Source organism: Podarcis raffonei, chromosome 16 (genome assembly GCF_027172205.1).
Source record: "Podarcis raffonei isolate rPodRaf1 chromosome 16, rPodRaf1.pri, whole genome shotgun sequence".
Classification (NCBI taxonomy): domain Eukaryota; kingdom Metazoa; phylum Chordata; class Lepidosauria; order Squamata; family Lacertidae; genus Podarcis; species Podarcis raffonei.
The window spans coordinates 2,884,066-2,910,106 of NC_070617.1; the positions used below are offsets into that span (position 1 = coordinate 2,884,066).

The 26,041-nt window shown below is 49.7% G+C and overlaps 1 protein-coding gene across 2 annotated transcripts in view; it reads right to left on the reverse strand.

Annotated features, from left to right (window-relative positions):
• SNX27 (sorting nexin 27) overlaps positions 1-25,832 on the reverse strand; it is a 45,577-nt gene extending 19,745 nt beyond the window's left edge. The window contains exons 1-2 of one of the 2 annotated variants that reach the window (XM_053368940.1): positions 25,534-25,832; positions 1,455-1,686 (exon numbers count right to left, since the gene is read on the reverse strand). In XM_053368940.1, the coding sequence (XP_053224915.1) occupies positions 1,455-1,686; positions 25,534-25,817 (516 nt within the window). In that variant the 5' untranslated portion in view covers positions 25,818-25,832. Of the gene's footprint in view, positions 1-1,454; positions 1,687-25,398 lie in introns of both variants that reach the window. The other variant, XM_053368939.1, reaches the window with a different exon arrangement.
• Positions 25,833-26,041: the final 209 nt, after the last annotated feature.

Sequence of the window (26,041 nt, forward strand, 5' to 3'; positions counted from 1 at the left end):
GTGGAATGCCTTTCGCAAAGCATTTGCCCAGTGTGCACACACGGTCTGCTCTTATCCTGATGAAATCGGTTGCCATTTTGTCAAGCCACAACAAAACAGCCATTTTATCGTTTTGGATTCATCTGTTTATTGGCAATTTCCCAGCCTTACCCTTAGAAAAAGTCATGAAGGATAAGGCTACCTGTGGCTACTAGCCAAAATGACTATGTTCTACCCTCCCCTGTCAGAGGCAGAATACCTCTGGGGATCCCAAGCAGGGAGAGTTGCTGCTGGCGCTCAGGTCTTGCTTGTGGGCTTCCCAGCCCAGGGGCACCTGGTTGGCTGCTGCGAGGGCAGGACGCTGCATTAGAGCCATCAAGCTCTTCTGGTGTTCCTGTGCCACGGGCTGAACCTGGAACCACTGCCTGCCAAGAGGATGCTCTGCCTCTCAATCCATCCTGCTTAGGGTTGTCTACACCAACAGGAAGAGGCTCTCCAGGGTTCCAGGCAGGGGATCTGTGCAGCCCTAGCGGGAGATGCCTTGAGGGACTGAAGCTGGGACTCGCCATGTGCAAAGTCTACCACTGAGCAACAGGGCCTTGCTTGAATGGAGACTTGGACATTGGAAGATGCAGCGAGAGCTGTACCCAGGCCAATTCTGGGAGTTTGGGAGCGTTGAGAGTTGTCAAGAGGTCCCTAGTCTCCTCCCATAGCCACAATTCCCAAACAGTGGTACCTCTGGTTAAGAACTTAATTCGTTCCGGAGGTCCGTTCTTAAGCTGAAACTGTTCTTAGCCTGAGGTACCACTTTAGCTAATGGGGCCTCCCGCTGCCACCACCGCGCGATTTCTGTTCTCACCCTGGGGCAAAGTTCTTAACCAGAGGTACTATTTCCGGGTTAGCAGAGTTTGTAACCCGAGGTGTCTGTAACCCGAGGTACCACTGTAGTGGTTTAACAAACAATCACTCTTCACAGGGAACTCTGGGAATTGTAGCTCCTAGGGGAAAGGGTGTGTGTCTCCTAACAGGTCACAGCACCCTTAAAAAACTACAGCACCCAGAATCCTTAGGGAGCAAAGCCATGGCTGCTGAAAATGATATCACAGTCATGTGTGGTGTGAATGGAGCTGTCTTCTCCTGAGTTCTTTCTGCTTGCCGGAAAGCTCGGGGATGAGGCGGGGAGTTCCCAAAGACTTGCACAAGCAGTTTGGAGAAAAGGGGACTCCTGCTGTTTTTCCCCTCCTTCACATTACAGAACAAGAGGAATCCCGTTCCTCTCCCAGAGAGAAGGAGACAGACAGGGGAGTTGTGTACTGGCAAACGCTGAAGGCCGACACTCTCTCTTTTGCCCAAACATTTGCTAGCCGGACTCTATACCAGTCGGGGAGCAGAAAGACATGCCAGAGCATTCCAAAGCCCTCCATCACGAGACACAGGCACCCAAAAGGGACCCCCCCAGCCAGGCTGGTACTCACCACAAACTTCTCACCATTCTGTTCCACATGCTTGTAGGTGGGGATGGAGATGGGCACTGCCTGCTTCTCAGTGTAGTCGTAGAACGACTGGCCCAGAGAGTCGTCGCTCGGGTCGAGGTTGTCGGCCTCGTGGGGGGGCACCGACAGAACCGTCAGAATCAGCTCCTTCTCCCCCGCCCGGATCAGGTCCACCACTTGCTTGTGCGTCGCCCCTTCGACGTTCACGCCGTTCCTGGCAGAGGAGAAGGGGGAGACGGTTGTTCCACAAGCTTGAGGCAGGCGCCAACGTTATTGGAGTCAGTAATAGCAAATAAAAATGGGTGCAGAAACTGAAGCGACAGAACAGCTCTAGGATTTGAAAATCAGAGGAAAATAAAGGGACAGGGGGTGTTAAAATTTCCCTGCTGCCTTACTTCTGGTGTATCAGGCCCCTCTTAAGACGTGTAAAAGGCTGGGAAGAGAAAGGAACAATCCCAGGCGAGAGTTAGGATGAGCTATCTTTTGTGAGTGGTAAGGGATAAGAATTACTTTTAAGAGAGGACTCAGTATTCTACCTATTCTATTTCTATTTTTGGTAGCAGCTATTTTATCGTATTATGAAAAACTTTAATAAAAATCTTATTACAAAAAAGGAGTGTGCCTAGCTATTGCTTGCCAAGATCATTTAATAATAACCTGGGTGGTGTGTGGATTTCAAGATGATCTCTGCTGCAAGCAGAAACATCACCTTACCAACAAAGGTCCATGTAGTTAAAGCTATGGTTTTCCCAGTAGTGATGTATGGAAGTGAGAGCTGGACCATCAAGAAGGCTGATCGCCAAAGAATTGATGCTTTTGAATTATGGTGCTGGAGGAGACTCTGGAGAGTCCCATGGACTGCAAGAAGATCAAACCTATCCATTCTGAAGGAAATCAGCCCTGAGTGCTCACTGGAAGGACAGATCCTGAAGCTGAGGCTCCAAGACTTTGTCCACCTCATGAGAAGAGAAGACTCCCTGGAAAAGACCCTGATGCTGGGAAAGATGGAGGGCACAAGGAGAAGGGGACGACAGAGGACAAGATGGTTGGACAGTGTTCTCAAAGCTACAAACATGAGTCTGACCAAACTGCGGGAGGTAGTGGAAGATAGGAGTGCCTGGCGTGCTCTGGTCCAGGGGGTCACGAAGAGTCGGACACGACTAAACGACTAAACAACAACAACTGCTGCAAGCTGCCCTGCTTAGCTGCGCAGACTCCTTTTTTACAAGCTTCCACTTGGAAATAAAAGGAGGGTGTCAACATGAGATCAGGCCTTTCTATACTTGTGGGGTGCTCTCCCCAGGAAGTCTCGCCTGGCACCATCTTTTGGAGGCTCCAGGCAAAGACTTTTTTCTTTGCCTCAGCTTTCGGCCCTTGATTTGAATGGTGGTACTGTGGCCTCTCTTAGTGGGGTGGGATGAGTAAGTCCTGATCTGTCTTATCTGTGATTTTAGACTGTTGCTGGATGTTCCTAACTGGTTTCAATGCAAGTTGATCTGTGTCACTCCATGAGAAATGCAACTAACAAATATTATAAATAAGCTTGCCATTGAGGGCTGCTAGATGTCATTTGCTCTCATTCTTAACTTCTTTTCTAAGCCACTGAGCCACTAGCCCAGAAACCTATGCAGTAAAGACGATTTGGTGGAAATATTTGGAAAGTGATGTCTATGGGGAGCAGGTGCATTTAGAGCAACCTAACTTCTCTCTAAGGGACGCGGGTGGCGCTGTGGGTTAAACCACAGAGCCTAGGACTTGCCGAACAGAAGGTCGGTGGTTCGAATCCCCGTGACGGGGGGAGCTCCCGTTGCTCGGTCCCTGCTCCTGCCAACCTAGCAGTTCAAAAGCACATCAAATTGCAAGTAGATAAATAGGTCCCGCTCCGGCGGGAAGGTAAACAGCGTTTCTGTGCGCTGCTCTGGTTCGCCACATAACCCAGAAGCTGTCTGCGGACAAACGCCGGCTCCTTCGGCCTATAGAGCGAGATGAGCGCGCAACCCTAGAGTCGGCCACGACTGGACCTAATGGTCAGGGTTCCCTTTACCTTTACCTTTAACTTCTCTCTCTCTCTCTCTCTCTCTCTCTCTCTCTCTCTCTCTCTCTGACACACACACACACACACACACAATGATGGGAGCTAAACGGGCAGCAATTCTTCAGGAGACACCTTGCAGCTCAGACTAGTTACTGACTAAGACTGCAGAACTTGCCCCCTGCCGCCCTGTTCAATGCCATTTACAAACTCGACAGGAGCTCCCGTTTAAGGCGCACACAGGCAAAATCATTTGGGAACTTGGGAAGGAAATGTTTTGTAAACAGAGCCGTGTGGGAGGCGGGGGGGATAGGCAACTTTCTGGCTCTTGATAACGCAACACACACACACACACACACTTCCCCCAATAGAGAGGAATTTCCTTCTCAGGGGACTTTTACTTGCAGAGAACAATGCCTCAAAAGTCCAGAGGAGCTTGGGCGAGCCTGAATTCAGAGAGAACATTGAGCTTGAGGGGAAAATCACCCACAGGGAGCCTGAGACATTTATCTTCAAAACAACAACAACAACAAAGCAATAGGCAGATTAGAAGCCTGTATCCTTACAGCAGACTGTGCGTAAAATTGTTAATTAGAGGCACTGAGTCCCTGCACATCTGTGGCTTTTGGTCTCCCTCCAGAGCGACCAAGAGACCAGGCAGGTCGTCCATGTGCCCCTCGCCAGTGGAGGGGTGGGTCGTCTGCAGGATAGCAAGAGAGCCATTCCTCAGCTCCGTATATTACGAGTCCAATTCACCAAGGCAAGGCCAAATGAAGAACAGGAGGTGTGGAAGGGGGAGACCTCCAAGGAAAAGACACAACCATTGCCAGAGACCAAATGTGGTGTAGCAGTTAAAAGGGAGTCAGGCTAGGACCAGGGTTCAAATCCCCCCTTGGGCATGAAGCCCACCGGGAGGGACCTTTGGCCAGTCATTGCCTCTCCATCTAAGCTCCCTTTCAGGGTTCTTGCAGGGATTAAATGATTAAATTCACGCCAGCTACCTCAAGCTCTTTGGCGGAAAAAAGTGGGGTGCAAATGAATAACTAATTAACCACAATGAAGGGAGGTTTCTAAAATTGTGAAGGCCACCCAAATGAACAACAGGAGGGGGAGGCAGAGACATTTCCTCCAGGCCTTTGCATGCTTAAGAGGCTGCTCCACCGCCGCCACCAAGGCTTGCTATGCGAGCTGGCAGGGGGGGCAGAATCTCTCAACCCCCTTGGAGAATGGCAGTATGGAGGAGAGCAAAGCATCGTGGGAGGAATCATCTGCTTTACTGCTTGTCTTCTTCCATCCCCTCCCCAGTTCACAACTGAGAATACTGGAGGGGACAGGAGCAGAAGATATGGACGGTAGGTGCCAGCATCTCAGGGGCATTCCCTAGAACCCCCAGAGCCAGAAGTGTCCATGTACCACTGCTCCACGGGACGCGGGTGGCGCTGTGGGTTAAACCACTGAGCCTAGGACTTGCCGATCAGAAGGTCGGCGGTTCGAATCCCCGCGACGGGGTGAGCTCCTATTGCTCGGTCCCTGCTCCTGCCAACCTAGCAGTTCAAAAGCATGTCAAAGTGCAAGTAGATAAATAGGTACCGCTCTGGTGGGAAGGTAAACGGCGTTTCCGTGCGCTGCTCTGGTTCGCCAGAAGCGGCTTAGTCATGCTGGCCACATGACCCGGAAGCTGTACGCCGGCTCCCTCGGCCAACAAAGCGAGATGAGCACCGCAACCCCAAAGTCGGACACAACTGGACCTAATGGTCAGGGGTCCCTTGACCTCTGCTGCTCTCTGGGTGGAACAGGCATGAAAGAGACCCCTGGGAATCCTGAAGATGCTACTGTTATCTCGCCAACAGGTTGGAAGGAGAGCACAGATCTGTAGTTAAGAACTGGCACTGTGCCAGGCACTGTGCGGAACATGGCACCGGCAGTCTCTGCCCCCAGAGGGCTCACAATCTCAAAGGCGGACAAGGTGGGGCGATGGGCTCAGTGGCAGAGTACCTGTTCCGCATGCAGAAGGTTCAATACCTGGCAGCTTCTCCAAGCTCGGCTGGGAGAGACCCTCTGCCCGAAACCCTGAGGAGCTGCTACCAGTCAGTGTAAACAACACTGAACAAGAGGGATCAAGTGTCTGGTGCTGCGTAAGGCAGTTTCCTATGTTATCTGCTAGACGATGGGGATATATGGCCGTCCAGAAGAGGCTTTGCCTTCGGCCAGGGGGTGAGGGGTGAGGGCAGGAAGGAGAGGATGTTCCAGTTTTTAAAGGGAGCCAGACGGCAGGAAGTGTTCAGGCAAAGCAAGTCGAAAGGGAGGCTGAAGGTGTTTTTGTGCTGCAGAAGGAATACTGAATCCTTGTGCCGTGTGTGTGTGTGTGTGTGTGTGTGTGTGTGTGTGTGTGTGTGTGATGCACAAAAGGGAGAGGGTGCTATTCGCTTTCCCTTCCAGTTGCAGACCCCTGTGCCTCAGGAGCCCCTCCACAATCTTCCCAGGGGGCTGCCACTGAAAAAGGGAGGTTGGAAAGCCCCTGTGCACAAACAGAAGATCATATGGGGACCTTTGGATCCCAGCCACAGGATATAAAACCACAAACGGAACCAGCGCAAAGTAAGTCTGAATGGCTGGCAGAGAAGCAATGGGAAGGCGGGATATAGACACCAAACCATAAAATTCATCATTAAAGGTCCTTCCTCCGAGGTCCTAAAACAAGAAAGTCAGAGGACAGGGGTTTTTTAATAAAGGTATAGGATTTGCACTGATTAATGTCTTTGCCAGCCTACAATGCTAAACCACAATGTCCACGTTTTCAGAAAGGACTTGCCAGGACTTCAAGACGGAAAGACAGAAGGTGGGAAGCTGATGTGAACGGAGTCCCCCAGAAGGCTCAATGGGTGCTGCCTTAAACCAAGTCGTACGAACACAAGAAGAGGCTCCTGGATCAAGCCAATGGATCATCTAGTCGGGCATCATGTTCTCACAGTGGCCAAGCAGACGCCTATGGGAAAACCACAAGCAGGGCCTGAGCACAAGAGCACCCTCCCCTCACAGAGTTTCTAGCAAGTGGCGCACAGAAGCACTGCTGCCTCTGTCAAGCCAACCATTCATGTAGCCCAGAGCTATCTACTCTGGCAGCCGATGTCTACGGTCTCAGGGAAAAGGACGGGACTACCTGGGATGCTTGTTCAGCCAGGGAATGTCTGCAGGGGAAAATCATGGTTTGGGGTAGGTTTGCGGGTATGGCAGAAGGAGATAGGATCTGCCCATGCAATGCCCACCTGGTGGAAACTCTAGCTCACATGGCCCTTAAATGTAAAATGTATGATGATCTCCGCCAACAATTTCTAGACCATCTATGTATTCCGACATGGAAACCAGAGAGGGAGGTTATATGCTTCTTATTACAGGGGAGAGACCAGGAGCTCACCAAGACAGTAGCTAAGTTCCGCTATTCGATTTTTTTGTCGCCAAAGTACGCTACAAGATCCTGCCCTTGCTGGAGACCCACAGAGATGAAATAGATTGCGCACCTTCTCTTCCCTTTGGCAAATGACTGTACTGTTGAAATGGCGACGAGATCGCACTGGCCTATTTATTCCGAATGTTTGCATGTGATCCCAATAAAGGTTTGATGATGATGATGAAAAATCATGGTCTGCAGCAAACAGGTTTCATGTTTAAGACTGGGGCGGGGGCTTTTTAAGCCTTCTGGGCAATCTTCCAGGGTTTGCACACCATAAAAGTGGGCAGAGGATAGATATTTTACCTTGGTACAGTAAGCTAGTTTCTACACACACCCCTCTCTATCCCCCACCCAGGTGAGCAAGTCACACAGTGAGAGTTCAAGGGCATATTCAGGCCAGGCAAAGGCACTCAAGGAGGGTGCAAAGCAGGGCCAGCAGGCAAGGGGAGGATTGTCACAAGGCCTGGACCTGGCAGAGCCTCCAGCTTCGTTTAATACATACAGGCGCAAAATATCCATGCCAAATCCTGAACAAGGCAGAGTCCCACCTGTGAATCATGAAATCATAGCACTGTAGAGTTGGAAGGGATCCCGAGGGTCATCTAGTCCAACCCCCATCGGCCAAGAGTGGCTGGGGCAACCCAGGCAGATGGGCAGGGTATATGTAATAAATGTAGTACAGTAGTAAGGTAAAGGGACCCCTGACCATCAGGTCCAGTCGTGGACGACTCTGGGACTGCGGCGCTCATCTCACTTTATTGGCTGAGGGAGCCGGCGTACAGCTTCCGGGTCATGTGGCCAGCAGGACTAAGCCGCTTCTGGCGAACCAGAGCAGCGCACGGAAACGCCGTTTACCTTCCCGCCGGAGCGGTACCTATTTATCTACTTGCACTTTGACGTGCTTTCAAACTGCTAGGTTGGCAGGAGCAGGGACCGAGCAATGGGAGCTCACCCCATCGCGGGGATTCGAACCGCCGACCTTCTGATCGGCAAGCCCTAGGCTCAGTGGTTTAACCCACAGTGCCACCCACGTCCCTTAGTACAGTAGTAGTGGTAGGATTAATGCAGGAATCTTCACCTTTAAAGTCACAGCTGCAGGATGCAGTGGGGAGGAGGCTGTCAAATCTGGTCTTGACCACACAGGCCCGAGAAAACTGACCACAACAAGCGAGTCTGTTTTCAAAAGGCTCACGTCTGCCAGCACATTGGGCGCACACCCTGACCACAGTTCCCTCACAGACCTCCAAGGAGAAGCACTGGCTTTCTTTTCCCGCTACAGAACTAAATTTAGCTGTGTTTATTCGGTTGGCAAGATTGTTGGCTAAAGGCATCTAAAATAGTTTATTCAACAGTTTAAAGAGTGGTGGGTGTCCTGGCTCCCACGCCAGCAACATCCCGGCTAAATGGGCATTATCTGCTGCTGAAATAAATAAATAAAAAAACAAGGTGTGAGCCAATCCCAGGCCTCATCCACCGCAAGGAAACCGCCTGCCCATGAACTAGAGATCCAAATTTGTGTTTTACTTCAAGGGCCGTGCCAGGGCAAGTTCATTTCAAAAGAGTAAAATCGCTTACAATCTGAACAAATTGCCACTGAAATGACTTCATCTGTCCGCTGTCGCTCATCCCCCAGGTTACTGGAAACCTAAAACCATTGCAGAATGTGAGTTCAGCTCATGACTGGAGACCATGCTCCAGGTGAGACAGGGGAGGCTGTGTGGGAGACGGGTCTCTCTCAGTGGCAGCACCAGGATGACGCAATCCCCTTCTAAGGGAGGCTGGATTAGCCAGCAGTGGGGAGCCTGGACTCAGGACGCCGTGGCCCTTCCGATGTTGCAGGATTCCAACTCCCACCTGTAGTCAGGTTTTTAAAAAATTGCTCTGCCTTGTTTTGCTGCCATTTATCTAAGCAGACAGCTTAACCTTTATGCTACAGTCTGAAGGTACATGGGGCTTTTGCAACCTGACTGAAGCAAAGCTGCTCTAGGCATGGTGGGCGACTGCAGGGGAGTCAATGGGTCCATCAGGGTCGTCAATGGGGCACTGCTGGGAATGCGGCCCGTCTGAAAACTCCCAGGTGCCTCTGCTAGGAAGCGAGGACAATATTGAGCTGGAAGTGCCAATGGTTTGGCTTGGTGTCAGACAGCTTCTGATGTTCCCTAGATGCAACCTGGACCCTGCTTTCTTCCCCTTTTTGCAGCTAAACACCTTGTTCCTGCGTTGACATGCACAGCTAAAACGTGGAGGCGAACATGAGCAAAGCCAATCTCTGCAGCAGCCAGCTGGGAGCAACAACCAAAGTCACACTTTGTAGAGTGAAGGAACTACACAGAGCTCCTTTGCTACGTCAGCTGCAGCCACGATGAGGGTCAGACCCAGGGGCAGGGAAGACCCCCCCGCCCCACAGGACAGCACTTGGGCCAGGCAGGGAGAGATGAACACAGGACCAGTTCCCTGGAGCTCACCTTGGCAGAATGAAAGAGTCACTGGGTGCATGCATGGCTATTTAAGAACACGGTACAACTGCACCTTTGACCCTGGGGATGAAGCTGCTGGTCCCTGGCCCCAATTCAGCTCCCGACCCTCCCATGGCATCTCCACACCAGAGGGGACCGAAAGGCTAGGACCTTTTGCAGTCAGGTCTCCATGGCAACCCAGCTGGGAACAACCAGCAGCGAAAGCCAAGAGCTGCAGATCTGCGAAACGGGGAAGCACAGAGGGAAGAGATCGCCAGCGGCCGCTGGTGCTACCGCTGCCTTTTTTTTTTTTAGTGAATGAATTAATTGTTTGGGTTTGTTGTGCTTCGATTCTCTTCCTTCTTGTGGAAGAAAGGGAAAACAAGCACCAGGGAGTTGCCACGCTCTGAATCTCGGGGACGTTTCCTGGTTCTGGCCCCTGGGACCTGAAATCTGTCCCTTCCCACAAGGAACCTCTTGTTGTTGCAGCAGCAGACCTGCCCTGTCCCCAGGGAGGATTGTTTGGAGAAGGAGAGCGATTCCAAACTGAGGCCAGGCCAAGCAGATCTGTGGATTTCTTATTTATTTTTTTATCTACAGGCAGTGCGGGAGCTTGGACATCATCATCATTGTTATTATATTTATGTATAACCCGCTTTTTTCCCTGACGGGACTCTAGGCAGCTTACGGATAAAAACAAGAACTGCTGAAAACACAGAAAATTTCAATCGTTAAAACACAATTAAACACTGATAGAACTAAAACTGTCTAAATATATGACATCTGTTTAAAACATACATGCTGTCAGAGGATGGGGGGCTCTATCTAGCCCTCTCCAGGCACAGGTGCACAAGATCAACTCTTGCAATCAGCGAGGAGGGTAAGGCGGGTGGACTGGACAGGCCTGGTATAAATAATGAGAATTTGGCAGCCTCTCTCTTCCTGCCGGCCCTTGCCCGGTTGCAGCACAGCAGAACATCCTGCTTGCTTGCTCTCCTGTTCAAAACATTAGCCACCGACTGACCGCCAAGACACTGGCTATCAGGCAGGCCCACAGTCGGACTGGGGGCTGCCGCTCGATTTGCTTTGGCCTATGGAGCCAAGGGCCCCTCGCTTCTCTTTTCTCTCTGCAAATTTCCCCACCCCTTGGTGAAAGGTGGCTGGCCTTTGGGCAGCCGAACATCCTTCAGGTCACTGGTTCATGACCCACCCGGAGGCTGAGCTGAGGAACGGAAACAGCGGGCGGTCTCTGCCACGATGTACAAAAAAGCCCCCTTCACTGGGCATAGCTTTCATCACTGCCAAGTTGTGCAGGCGGTACCTTTTTTTCCCCATCTGCATTTTAGGCAGAAAGTGTGTTTTATCAGTTTTCATTTCTGTGAGCAGTCATGACTCCTGGTTCTTGGGGGGAAGGTGGGATGTATAACAATAAATAAATAAATAAGAGGAGGAGGAGGAACGGCAGCAGCAAAGCACTTAGTTCAGTAACTAATAGACAGCCAGCACAGATCTTTTGTCACTGGTATAAATTCTTTCAAGTGCACTGGTGTACTTCTCAAGGTTGTGGGAAGCAGGGGAGGCTGGTCTATGACACCAATGGGGCACTGCCGCACCAGCCTCCTCCAAGCCCACTGGCCTGCCTTCTCGCTTACACGGCTGGCATGCAAGTCTCCTCCTTAGCAGCCATACTGTTGAATGCAGCAGGAGGATGGGGGACAAAACCCAACTCTCCCAGTGGGCACCAGCCACCACTGGTCGGGAAGGCAAATGAGCTAAGGACTGCAGCTATGCTCTGAAAAGCTGGTTCCCTCCAGACATCTCCTCTTCCCCACACAGCCGCCCAGTGCAGCGCCTTGCCTGGGGAAACAGAGGCACAGCAAAAATGTGCTCCCAAAGAAACTGCACGCCAGCCGGATCTCGCACAAGCACATTTGCTTCGGCTCCGGCAGATCCAGAATTCTCAGCACGGGGGAATTTCAATTTAACAAGCCTCCTAAAGACGTCTGGTGCTGGCGAGGCACCTTCCAGCGCAGGCCAAGCCCTGCCAGCTATTTCCTTTGGGGCAACAGCCTGGAAGCAGTCCAAGTAATGGAGCAAGAGCCCCGCGAGGGATTTGCCCGCACCGCTTTCCTCTCGCATGCTTTCGCGTAATTTGTTTTGTTTCAATTAGGAAGTCTGCAACAAAGGAACACAGTCTTTGCTCTTTTGGGAAGAGCTTCAGCCACTAAACCACACTGCAAACGTTATGGGGTCATGCTGAAGGTGGTTTCGGAAATTAAATGAGAACAAAAGAACATGGTTGTGAAACTGTTTTAAGAGGGTTAAAAACATTAATATGATGGTTTGTATTGAAATATTAATTTTAAACAACCAGTGCTTTGAAGCACTTGAAACATCAACACCAGAAACTATAGAGAGAAGCTGCCAGGCATATCTTTATGGGCGGTGAGTTCTGCATTCTTGGGGCCACCACTGAGGAGGCCCTCTCAAGAGCCACTCCCACCCCTCAAATGTCTGAGGGCAACAGAACCACTAGGAGGGTCTTTTTCACCGATCATAACCCTTAGGCTAGTCAGTATGGAAGGAGGCACTCTTTCGTACACTTGTGGCCCAAATCGTTTAGGGCAGACTCTATTATGCCCATTTCACAGATGGGGTACAGGAGGCCAGGAGAAAACTAACCCTACCCAAGGCATTTCGTGATTGGCCAGAACTCAGGATACTGCCCCCCTCATCCCAGGGAGGATACAGTAGAGCTAGAAGAGGTGCAGAAAAGGGTAACAAAAATTATCAAAGGACAGAGCCGTTTCTCCACTGGGGAAAGGCTAACATTGGGGGCCTTTTATTTCTTTTTCTTATAAAAGCGTCTAAAGTGCAGATAGGTAAGACAGAGTTTTGTATCATTACTAAACGGTATAAGGAAGCAGTCTTTCCCCCACTGAATACCAGAGTTCTGAATCACCCAAAGAAGCTGAATGGCAGTAAGTCCACAAAAGGAAAGGTGCTTCTTAAAACCTGTTATTTAAGCTGCGAAATTTACCTAAGGCCACAGATTTGGACAGCAGAGATAAAAAGGTCATTGGCCATGATGACTTTATAGAGCCTCTGGGTTTAGGGACAGTCTACCTCTGACTACCAGCTGCAGGGGATTAACAATAAGGGAGGGCTACCATCCTTCATAAGGACACGGGTGCCACTGAGCCTCTTGGGTTGCCAATCAGAAGGTTGGCGGTTCGAATCCCCGCAACGGGGTGAGCTCCCGTTGCTCGGTCCCAGCTCCTGCCAACCTAGCAGTTCGAAAGCACACCAGTTCAAGTAGATAAATAGGTACCGCTCTGGCGGGAAGGTGAACGGCGTTTCCGTGCACTGCTCTGGTTGCGCCAGAAGCGGCTTAGTCCTGCTGGCCACATGACCCGGAAAAACTGTCTGCGGACAAATGCCGGCTCCCTCGGCCTGTAAAGCGAGATGAGCGCCACAACCCCAGAGTCGTTCACAACTGGACTTAACTGTCAGGGGTCCTTTACTTTTTACCACCCTTCATACACTATTTGTGAGCTTCTCGGGCAGGGCGGGGGGGGGGAGAGAATCCAACACTCCGCCTCCTGAGCAAGTACAGAAGCACCCACAAAATGCCGCGTCCTAATGCAGAATCCTGCAGCTATATTTTTTTTTAAGTGCTAAGACAGCCCACAGGACAGAAATATTTGGGCCTTGCTCACTCTGCCGATCCCTTCACCGAGCCATTTTCTGGCACCCTCTCCCAAGCTCAAGCACTGTGAAAATATCCCAATGTAGATGGGACACCGCCTTGCTTTCAGAGACCGATTCTATGCCTTCGCCAAGCTTTGCATTCCCCTCGGCTCATTGAGACAGTGGAGAAAGCAGGTAACTAACGGCTGCCATCCTCAGCAGGCTTTACTTGCAAGTAACGCTCCCTTCCTGTCCGGCTGAATGCATCAGGCAGATGTTGCAAAGCGTTCAGATGTCCAGGAGCGTCGCTGCCTCTGACCGTGGAGGCAGAGAATAGCCTCTGTGGCTAGCAGCCACTGACAGCCTTCTCCCTTGCGACTTTGTCCAATCCTCTCCGCCCAATCCTAAAACCATGCCCAGGGAACCTTCAGAAGACATCTGAAGGCAGCCCTGTTTAGGGAAGCTTTTAATGTTTAACAGACCACTGTATTTTAATACTTTGTTGGAAGCCGCCCAGGGTGGCTGGGCAGACCTAGCCAGATGGACGGGGTATAAATAATAAATTTATTATTATTATTATTATTACAGTGGTACCTCAGGTTACATATGCTTCAGGTTAAAGACACTTCAGGTTACAGACTCCGCTAACCCAGAAATAGTGCTTCAGGTTAAGAACTTTGCTTCAGGATAAGAAATCGTGCTCCGGCTGCAGGGCGGCAGCAGGAGGCCCCATCAGCTAAAGTTGTGCTTCAGGTTAAGAACAGTTTCAGGTTAAGTACGGACCTCCGGAACGAATTAAGTACTTAACCCGAGGTACCACTGTATTATTATTATTATTATTATTATTATTATTATTATTATTATTAATATGGGCCTGAGCAGCTGCACTATTCAACCTTCTCCTCCTCCTCCTCAAATCAGGGTGGTGTGGCCTTAAAGATGCAATCACTGTCACAAATCCTACAAGGGACAGTAAGGGACCTCTGCTGGCGCGGGGATCCAGGTTTCCCAGATCTTGGGCACTGGTGGTGGAGGAAAAGGAAAGCGTCATCTTGCCTCAAGTAGCTTTGCCCACGCAATAACTTTTTCAAGGTTCCTGACACCCTCCTATTAAGTAACCTATCCACTCTGCAAGGAGGTGATACCCAGAACGCAGGAATGGTTTACGATCCTCCCTCAAGGGCTTTCGGCTGATAGCGGAACAGTAAAAAAAGAAAGAGAAACCAAGAAGGGGAAGAAGGAGAGCGGCCAGGATTTATGAGCCAAGTCACATTTACTGGCACGGGTGTGGGAGCTGGGGGGCCGTTGCTGCCAATGCCACTCCAGTAATGGCAGAGCCACCGAGCAAGACTGCAAAGGAATATCGTCATCCTATCTGGTGGGGGACCTTACTAGATCCCTCCACAGTGCACAGAAGGGCAAGTTCTGTTATCAGAAGCGACTCGGAAAGAACAGAGACCCTCCACTTTGTATGCTCCCGGCAGCAGCTCCGGCAAAATTAAAAACCAGCCTTTAAAGGACTGGTATCTTTGTACTGCATGATAAAGAGTTTAGCTTTTGTTCTGTTGCACAGGCAAGCGGGTGACTTCATGATGCACTGTGTGCAACAAGGACAGGATGGGAAGCAAAGGGGCTTTCAAGCAGGAGGGTTCAATATTCTGGTTGCCAGGGCAGTTCAATCATCTCTGGAGGGAAGGCCAGGAAGGCTCCTTGTCTGGAAGCTTATGGATGTGGGAAGCTATCTTATCAGGCAGGCCACTGGTCCCCTCGCCCTGTGTTCCCCAACCTGGTGCCCTCCAGATGTTTTGGGCTAGGACTCCCAACAGCCCCCAGTCAGCTACTGGGGAAGGCTGGCCTGGCATGTGTAATCTACTCCAATGCCCAAGGGCAAAGGCTTTCACCAACCTGGAGATGCCAGGGGACTTCCTGCATGCAGAATGTGAACTCTGGTGACTTTGCTCTGCCTTTGTCTCCGCCCGTGTTGCTGGACTACAACATCCATTGGCCCTACCAAGCAGGGATGATGGGAGTTGTAGTTCAGCAACATCTGGGGGGCCAAGGCTCCTCCCACACCTGTCCTGGCCTCCTTCCCTCTCTTCGTCTCCTTTGCTCCGCTTCACAAAGTGACTCAAAACTCTTGTTTTTCCTTCTTGGTGTTCTGAGGCAATTCCTTTTCCTCCCCACGGGTTAATTATTGCAAAGGTTCTACTTTAAAAGAAACACTCTGACCCCTCCAGTGAAAAGGTCCCCCTCCAAATCCCCTCTTCTCTCTAAATTTTATTTTTTAGACTGCAAATGGGCAAAGAGGTGGCAAATGGGCAAAGGTTTGACCCCTGGCATCTCTGTGTAGGGTGCAGGCGGGATCTCTCTGAAACACTAGAGAGCTGCTGCCAGTCAGTGTAGACAAAACTAAGCTAGATGGATCAAGGGCCTGGCTTGGGTTAAGTCAACACTTTCTCTCTGCTGTATGAAGGGACCAGTACGCCTTCTTCCTGTCCAATGCCCAGAATACTTTAGGCACTTTTGCAAGTTATGAATTTTGGGGATGAGGATTACGATGCCAGCTAACAATTGTTCCCCACTTTGCCTAACTGTAGGGACACGGGTGGCGCTGTGGGTTAAACCACAGAGCCTAGGACTTGCCGATCAGAAGGTCGCGGTTCGAATCCCCGCAATGACGGGGTGAGCTCCCGTTGCTTGGTCCCAGCTCCTGCCAACCTAGCAGTTCGAAAGCATGTCAAAGTGCAAGTAGATAAATAGGTACCGCTCCTGCGGGAAGGTAAACGGCGTTTCCGTGTGCTGCTCTGGTTGGCCAGAAGCAGCTTAGTCATGCTGGCCACATGACCTGGAAGCTGTACGCCGGCTCCCTCGGCCAGTAAAGCGAGATGAGCGCCGCAACCCCAGAGTCGGCCACAACTGGACCTAACGGTCAGGGGTCCCTTTACCTTTACCTAACTGCATCCCTATGTGTCGCCAGCCTACCTGGGGAAACAACTTGTTTCCTCCTGGCCCGCTGCAAAGCACCATCCCACCTTCAGCTTAGAAGCCACAGAAGAGCAGTGGACTATTTAGCAGCTGGAAACAAGACTTCGGGGAAAGCAAACTCCTCAGTCTGGTTTCTTAGAAGTGGGGCACATGGCTCTTGGGAACGAGGCACAGAACCTAGCAGAACGGTCACAATAACCAGAATGAAACTGGGGCAAAGGAAAGCAAGAAAAGTGCCGTCAGTAGATTTTGTGTCACTTAGAGTGAACTTTTGTTAAATTCTGCGACTCAGAAATTAATAGCACAATGACACCTGTTGACATGGCAAAACGCCATCAGTGGTGCTGAAATTATAACGCTTGTTGTAAAAAAGGAATCACTCCTATGCTTACGGATATTGATTGAGAATCATGATTCCAGGGTTTTTCCTCTAAAGCAAACAACTTTTTTCCAGCCTCAGAGTCGCATTACCTCATAAGCAACCTATTGTATCATTCATTCATTCATTCATTCATTCATTCATTTCTCACCTTTTCCCCCAGACAGGGAATCAAGGTGACTCTAACCTTTGTGCGGCAAGGTGCATTCCAGCCATGGAAAAGCAGAAGTTCCCACACACTTCTGTCTTTCATCCAGGCAAGCTTTTGAAGGACACATTCCAGCTAGGCAAAAGCGCCTGTGGAAGGTGTTAAGTCAGGGAGATCCATGACCTGGAGGAAGCCCAGAGGAAGAGACAGAGAGGCATTGAGGGCCACATCTGGAATGGGGGCCGAAGATTTTCCACCTCTGATCTAAAATATATAGGTCTTGATCACTGAATAGTGCCTCTTCGATGAATACTAGTCAACATGAACGTTTGTTCTTGTTTCCTCCAAGAAACACCTGTTGGTCTGTACATCGGTTGCCTAATCCTGCCATATCCCAAGCTGCTAAACAAAAACTATCTTGTTCTCAAGCGCATCCTAAATATCCAGTACTTTCCACCAGACACTACTAAAATGAACAACTCATTCTCTAAACTGTTTGTTGACAGCCACTGGATTAGATGGCATTTGTTGCTGCAAATTTCCCAGGCCAGGAAATTCAAAATTTTGATTTTTAAAAAAATGTGTGTATCAAGAAATGCATTGGTGGACAAGGCCAAAGATCTCTCTTAGCCCTGCCTACTTGCTTGCAGATGTGGCCAGCCAGACATCTTTAGCAAGGACACAAGCATCTGACTTCCCCAACTGGGTAGGAATTTGTGAGGCAGAGACAGGAACAATCTTTAGAACTCTTCTGTTTATTTAAGTTTCCTGGACTCTGACTCCTAGGGTTAGTCAAGCACAGTGTGGACCCACTGAGATTAAAGGACATGGCTAACTTGGGGCCCCTGATATCCGTAGAGGATAACCTAGCTGGATACAACGCATAATTTGGTCCAAGACAGTTTGGCACCTGAGGCAAACCACAAAAGGGCATCTCGTCCCGTCCTGTCCCCCACCCTTCCAAGGAAGAAGGGGTCAGTGAAGATCTACATAGGGAACGAGCGGGGAATCAAGATCTACATCGAGAGGGAGGAGAGGGCTCTGAATCACGCCAAGCAGAGCCCCAGAGACTCCAGAGGGCAGCCCCTGCCATTTACTCCCTAGAGGTGGGAGGAGACCAGCAGCAGTGCCTGTTTGCCAAGAGGCCACTGTGGAGGGGGCACAGGGAGGGCTGCCAAGGAAGCGGCAGGTCCAGCCTCTAAGGAGCATGCCACAGCCCCCCCTGCTACAACAGCAGCAGCAAGAGATTCATTCCTTGGAGGCCAGGTGGACCCTGCTGCCTGAGGCGGTCATCTCATTTTGCCTCATGGGTGGGTTGCCCTGCACACAGAGGTCTACATCACTTCCTCTCATGCAATAAGGGCTTGACTCGCTCCCACACCCAATCTTAAAGAATAGGGCCAGATCGTGACCATAATACTTGAAGGATTTGGAACTAAATAGTATTCAAAATCATAGAATCATAGAGTTGGAAGAGACCACAAGGGCCATCGAGTCCAAACCCCTGCCAAGCAGGAAACACCATCAGAGCACTCCTGACATATGGTTGTCAAGCCTCTGCTTAAAGACCTCCAAAGAAGGAGACTCCACCACACTCCTTGGCAGCAAATTCCACTGTCAAACAGCTCTTACTGTCAGGAAGTTCTTCCTAATGTTTAGGTGGAATCTTCTTTCTTGTAGTTTGGATCCATTGCTCCGTGTCCGCTTCTCTGGAGCAGCAGAAAACAACCTTTCTCCCTCCTCTATGTGACATCCTTTTATATATTGGAACATGGCTATCATATCACCCCTTAACCTCCTCTTCTCCAGGCTAAACATGCCCAGCTCCCTTAGCCGTTCCTCCTAAGGCATCGATTCCAGGCCTTTGACCATTTTGGTTGCCCTCCTCTGGACACGTTCCAGTTTGTCAGTGTCCTTCTTGAAATGATGGGAGGTGGGCAGGAAAGGCTGGAGGCCCTTTGTGAAACCCACAGGGTTTGTCTCCAACTAAGTTCTAGAGGAGACCCACTGTAATTCATGGGCCCAAGACCATCATTTTCATTGGGTCCACCACCAGTAGGACTAGCATTGGGTACAGCTCACAAGCGTCATCCTCCAAAGTCAAGATCATGCCACATTACCCACAGCCCTCTAAACATGGCATGCAAGGTGTGAGAGGGGGAGCCATTCTCCCTCTGACCACCACTACCTCAGTGATTTGAAGAATAATAATACATTTTATTTATACCCCACCCTCCCTGGCCAGAGCCGGGCTCAGGGCGGATAACACCAATAAAATTTCAGTAAAAACATAATAAGAAAAAGAAAAATTTAAAATACAACTTAAAATGCAATGTAAAATGCAGCCTCATTTTAAAAGTCAAAACCATAAAGGGGAGGCAAACATAAGGGTCAGAGTGAGTCCAAACCAAAGGCGAGGCGGAACAGCTCTGTCTTGCAGGCCCTGCGGAAAGATGTCAAGTCCCGCAGGGCCCTAATCTCTTGTGACAGAGAATTCCACCAAGTCGGGGCCATTACTGAAAAGGCCCTGGCCCTAGCTAAGACCAACCTAAGCACCTTATGACTTGGGACCCCCAAAATGTTGTCATTTGTGGACCTCAAGGTCCTCCGTGGGGCATACCAGGAGAGGCAAAATTACATCCAGTGTAAAAGTATGCCAGCTTCAACTCTGTGCTGTTTCACTTGTATAAGAAGAAATCAGGGCTACATTTCCTGAGAAGGCTTTAGATATTTTAAGTACAACTTTAAAATACACAAAAAGGCTCATATTCACCTTTCAGTACCAGTAAACAGAGTCTTATCTTTCCCAGGGCTAGCTTAAATGATCATTGTTAAAAGCATTTATATGGCATGATTCAGTTTCGACTCAGAGGCAGCATGCCTCTGAATTCCACTCTGCTGGGAATCACTGGTGGACAGTGTGCTGTTGGACTCAGGTCCTACTTGCAGGCCTTCCAAAGGCATCTGGTTGGCCACTGTGAGAACAGAATGTCAGACTAGATGGGCCACTGCCCTGACCCAGCAACACTGTTAAGGTAGGGAACCAGTAGCATGTTCCTATTACAGACCGAGGAGAGGGATTGGGCAAAATTAAGGGCAGGGTTGACTTGCAACATGAGACAGGACTCACAGAATTTCTCCATGGGGATGGGAAGAGATTGCACATGCCTAGAAAATGGAGCAGGAGCCCCAGCCAAGTCACACCCCTTGCTGAGCTTATTCACAGGAACCTAAAGAGTATCAAACAGGTGGTGTCCTGCAAAAGACCAACCTCTCATTATGCTAAGGGGTTCACAATCTTTAATGCTACACAGATTAATGCTACACAGAATAAACCACAGAACAAGCAAAATGTTTTAAAGCCATACATGCTCAGTTGCATGTGCAAATATTCAGAGATACAGCAACAAAGTCCTTCTGAGGTGTTCCTCAGAGAAGGATGACAAGTTAAAAAAAAGGTTTTCTACCCGGAAAGATTCAGTAATGTCTGTAAACCACCAGTATGACCAAAATAGGGAGTATATTCGACACTTCCAACGCATAAGAAAGAGTCCTGTTTTGATCCCCATGGTGAGTTTAATAAGACTCAATTTGTGCGTCCACGGAAGTTTAAACGCCAAATGTGTTCGGTCAGGTGCAGAATCCCGGAAGATATGAAGGGTCCAATATCATTTTTCGTTTCCCCACAACCCCACCCCTGAAGCTGCTAGACTGCTGTTCTAGGCCACGTTAGTGGCAACCTCGCACTGACCTAATTCCTCATTTTACAGCACAAACCACCTCTTCTCCTTCTTAAATGGAAGTGACCCTATTCCACGCAGGCACTGCAACCTTAGGCCACTGCCAAGCACCGGAACAAATCGTCCGCCAAGCCAGCAGCATGCAAAACGAAAATCCCCACCCAGGGTTGACTAAGAAAGTTGTCCATGCTGGGTTTAATTCATGCAATGGAAAAACCAGTGACTTTTTCTCCAGCTCATGGGAACATTGCCCGACTAACAAGACTAAAATGAGGACACATTTTTTCCCCTTCTGCTGACATCTCCCAAACTCACTCAGCACAGAAAACTCAAAAGCACCCACTAGTAGGGAGGGTAACTGGTCTTGCAGAGAAGCTGGCCCTGTAGGCAATTTTTTTAGCCATCCCATGGACCAAAACATTTTAATTCACTGAGCCAGTAAGGGAATCCAAACTCAGCACGTCCAACGCATCCTTCCAACCGCTACAAAACTCTTCATTTTCTCCTAGTAAATAGACACTCTTTGTCGGTGTTCAACAAAAAAACGTTTAAATGAAACAGACGTTCTTAGGAACTGGTTTGCTCTGAACAGGGGAAGAAACAGAAAAAGACCAGCTGACTTGTACATCAGTCCTAACAAGACACTGATCAGAGAGCAACAGAAGTGCTTCAATCTTCTTTCTAATTATTTCACCCACACCCAATAAATCCGCTCCCAAGTGTTGCAAGAAGTGCTACTCCTCCTCATGAACAGACTCTCATTGAAATCCATACAACTAACGTAAGTCCACTAATTTCAACTCGTCTTCTCTAAGTAGAACTTGGTTGGCTGCAACCCCCCAAAAAAACCAGTTTGGGAGAACTGTCTCCAATCCAAAGAATACTGAGAAACATTTTCTGCTACTTTTGTCAGGGAATATCAGGCTTTATTAAGCAGGACCATTTCAATGCAACAGTTTCATGGATAACCTGCTAGGAGATGAAGACACTTCCTGGACACAAGTCCTCCTCTCTATTCCATCTTCATGGAGATGATGTTTGAGGGGAGAGCTTGGGAAGGAATAGGCTGAACTAGGAGCTTTTTAATGTAGGGTTGCCGTATGTCTGGTATTTAGCCCCCTTAAGCAGTGTCCGGGCGGAAATCGCTGAAATGTCTGGGAAAATCCGAACGTATGGCAGCCCACATCAGTAGAGTAGATTGGTTATTTTCATTTTTAAAAAAGCAACCCTACTTAATGAAAATAGCTACCAATACTAGTATATTCAAGAAGGCAGAGATTGCCCGTGATACTTAGGGGGGCATTGCCTCTAAGAGAAGACATGGCCCCCCAAAATCTTGTACCCCCCCCAACTTTTATCTTATTAACGTGAAATTCTGAAGGCAGCTTACGCTTCATAAAGTCCCAGTAGCAACAAAACCATCTTCTAGGAGGAGGGGAATCAGCCACAGCAGAACAAAAAATATTACGTTCAGCAGAAACTAAAGTCAGTTACACAGGGTGGTTGAAAAATAAATCAATCAAAATCAAGCTTCTCCAACTTATAACTGGGGGGGGAATAATAAGGGACTCCCAGTTTTCATCTGTATTCAATACCCCCTCAATCATCCCTTTGGGGAAGGAAGGCCACACACAGGCATATATTCCAACCCTGCCTGCGGACTTTCAAATCTTTTTACCTGTCTAACAGAGAAAAGAGAGGTGCTTATGAGAACAGGTGAGCGAGTAAGGTGTCTCCAAGTGGAGGATCGCACACAGGGTATGGTCTGAAGGCACAGGGGGCTAACACTAACCAGGCCTGGGTTGGAGCAGTGTATTAACAGAAAACTCCCTGGGAACCCCATGCACCCCATTGCCTTGGGCTCCATGATGAAAGAAAGGTGGGATTAAAAAAACCAACTCCCAACATTTTATAACATTACACTCCCTTTTTTTCATTAACATACAGGGAAAGAGGAATCTGGAAATGACTAAAAGCCTGAAGCTAAAACAAAGCCTTGAATAGGCCATGAAAAACAATTAAGAAAAATAATAATACAGTATCTTAATAATATCCATCCCCTACAGCTGTAGCCAGTCTTGAACCAACCATTCTAAAGAGCAGCATTATCTCTGATGCAAGGTATCACAATATTAACTGTTGATGAAGGAATGGGGACGGGGGCTCCCCATATCTCTCCTTGCGGTTATAGGGAAATCCTAGATATACGAGGGAGAGTGCTGTATGCTGTCCCCTGGGGAGGTAATAAATCAACTTTAGAATTTTGCTGTATGAATTGTGGGTGGTTTATACCAAAGCGAAATGCACCTGTAGAAGAAAGTTTAAAGCAGCAATGATGTAATCTGAAAAACCCTTACACATTTTCTTTAACAGGGAGAATATTGCTACATAAACCATAAGTGGAGAACTCTTCCTCCACAACCTAAACATTCCTTTGCTCAGCCTGATATAATTTGAGAATATCAAACTTTTTTCATTTCTAAAGAGGGAATAATGCAATAAAACTTCTGAGTGGGTGTCCTTTCTCCCAAGTACCCCCTCAACTATAGTGAAAACCTTGAACAGGCCAGGATGCAAGTAGCAGCACAGTATGGTATCCTTCAATATGTGAGGAACATTTCTATATAATTGTAGATGGGTTGCCCCCAAAAGGATGGGGAGCTCCACATATTCCCTCACCTTTAAAGGAAATCTTGAATATAAGGAGTATGAGCTATATGGTGTACTGCAAGAATGTAATTTTTTAAAACAGAAAGAGAGAATATGATTCAGCTGTAGTGAAAAAACAAAGGTAGTATGATCTATTATTTACTCTGAAACTAGGTATGCTTCCCAGAGGGTTAGCTGTGCTGGCTTCCTATAGAATAAGTTAGGGGGGGGGAAGAAGTATTGTGGAATTTGAAAGCTGGCTTATTGGGACATATAAGCTTTGCTAGGCTTCGGTCCACTTCATCAGATGCCCCTAATGAAGCCCATTAAGACTTATTAAGACTTAATAAATTTATTGGCCGTCAATATTTCACAAGACTCTTTCTGCATGTCTATATATGGGTCGTATCTGGCTAAGTCATCCTCAGTGCAAACCTACTGACATCAATGCACTTGGGTCATTTGAGTCCATATGATTCCAATGGGCCTACTCTGCGTATAACTTAGCAAAATGCAACTGTGGGGGGGGCCATAGTGCACACCCCCCTAACATACATATATATATATAAAGTAAAATGTATTATATATATATATGCTCTGGGAGTACATGCACACAGATACATATATAGATATATGAAGAACATGACTACATAACTATAAGCCACTTGGAGATTTTATTACAACCACGCAGTATATAAATTTGGTGAAATCAAGAAACAATAAATAATTGTGGCAGGTTATGCACACTAAATGCATCCCCTCACCTGTGGTGCAAATCTTGAATGGGGCTGTGATACTAACAAGCAGCACCATCTTCAGCATCAAAACACAGATGAATATATAGACATAAACTCAGGCATAAACATATACTCCCTCTACACATGTGTGCTTGTGTGGGCGCTGCAAAAGGACAGTGCTAGTGATAAGGCAGAGTCTTATCAACACAACTGAACATATGCATAAACTCAGGAGCCACAGACCCACAGGGAAAAAACAGGGAAGAGATCTAAAATTGGGATTTGCAGGTAGCTGGGGTTAGACCCCTAAGCAGAGTCATCAGCTGTGGCATTTGATGAGTTTGAAGAACAGAAGTGAATTGTATGCATGCATGGGTGTATATACATATGCATACTGTCTATCTATCTATATATTTATATATATATATATATATATATACACACACACACACACACACACGTATGCACGCAAATAAAACTCTGGGGTGTACAGCCTCACGCCGCACACGTGTTGGTGTGGAGAAGGGGGGGAGGCTGCTCTGAGCTGCAGGTGTGTGTGTTTTGGGGGGGTGGACGAGCGCCCCTCCCTCCCCTCCCCGGCCCCGCCCCCCGTACTCACACCTTGAGGATGCTGTCCCCTTTGCATGGGTGTATATACATATGCATATCCACACAGGCATGCAAATAAAACTCCAGGGTGCACAGCCTCGCGCTGCACACGTGTTGGTGTGTACGTGTGGAGAAAGGGGGGAGAGGATGCTCTGAATTATATGCATGCATGGGTGTATATACAGATGCATACACACACGCAAATAAAACTGTACAGCCTCACGTAGCACACGTGTTGGTGTGTACACATGCACACGCGTGTGGAGAAAGGGAGGAGCTGCAGGTGCGTGTGTTTTTTGGGGGGGATGAGGGACCCTCCCTCCCTCCCCGGCCCCGCCCCCCGTACTCACACCTTGAGGATGCTGTCCCCTTTGCATGGGTGTATATACATATGCATATCCACACAGGCATGCAAATAAAACTCCGGGGTGCACAGCCTCACGCTGCACACGTGTTGGTGTGTACACACGCACACGCGTGTGGAGAAGGGGAGAAGCTGCTCTGAGCTGCAGGTGCGTGTGTTTTTTGGGGGGTGGATGAGAGACCCTCCCTCCCTCCCTCCCCGGCCCCGCCCCCCGTACTCACACCTTGAGGATGCTGTCCCCTTTGCATGGGTGTATATACATATGCATATCCACACAGGCATGCAAATAAAACTCCGGGGTGCACAGCCTCACGCTGCACACGTGTTGGTGTGTACACACGCACACGCGTGTGGAGAAGGGGAGAAGCTGCTCTGAGCTGCAGGTGCGTGTGTTTTTTGGGGGGTGGATGAGAGACCCTCCCTCCCTCCCTCCCCGGCCCCGCCCCCCGTACTCACACCTTGAGGATGCTGTCCCCTTTGCATGGGTGTATATACATATGCATATCCACACAGGCATGCAAATAAAACTCCGGGGTGCACAGCCTCACGCTGCACACGTGTTGGTGTGTACACACGCACACGCGTGTGGAGAAGGGGGGGAGCTGCAGGTGCGTGTGTTTTTTTGGGGGGGTGGATGAGGGACCCTCCCTCCCCTCCCCTCCCCGGCCCCGCCCCCCCGTACTCACACCTCGAGGATGCGGTCCCCTTTGCGCACCCCGGCGCGCTCGGCCGCCCCCCCGCCCAGGACGGCGCTGACGTGCTGCAGCGGCGCGTAGAGCTCCCCGTTGATGCTGCGCAGCTGCCCGCCCTCGCTCACTTGCCCGCGCACGTTGAACCCGTAGCCGGATTCCGACTTGACGATGCGGACCACGCGAGGCCCCGCCGGGGGGGCGGGAGGCGGCGGCGGCGGCTGAGGGGGAGCCGTGGGGGTGGTGGCGACGGCGACGGAGGAGGAGGGAGCCGGCGCCGCTGCTGCTGCCGACGACGACGAAGACGACGACAAGGAGCCCGAGCCGCCGCCGCCGCCTCCGCCCCCGGAGCTGCCGCCCCTCAGCGGGCCCGGCAGGACGGAGCGCGGCAGCCCCTCGCTCCCCTCGTCCGCCATCTTGGCGCGAGCAAGACGCCGCCGCGGCTCTTGGGCCCCCCGCCCCCCCCCCTCGGAGAGCGCGAGCGCTGTCACGCGACCGGCCACGCCCCCTTCTCCCTCCCTGCCTCCGCCTCCTTTCCGGCTCGCCGGCTTCCGTACGCGCCGCCGCCGCACGCACGAGGACGCATGCGCACAAGCGGGCGAGCCGATTCCACGCAGACCGTAGAGCCAAACTCGGGTCG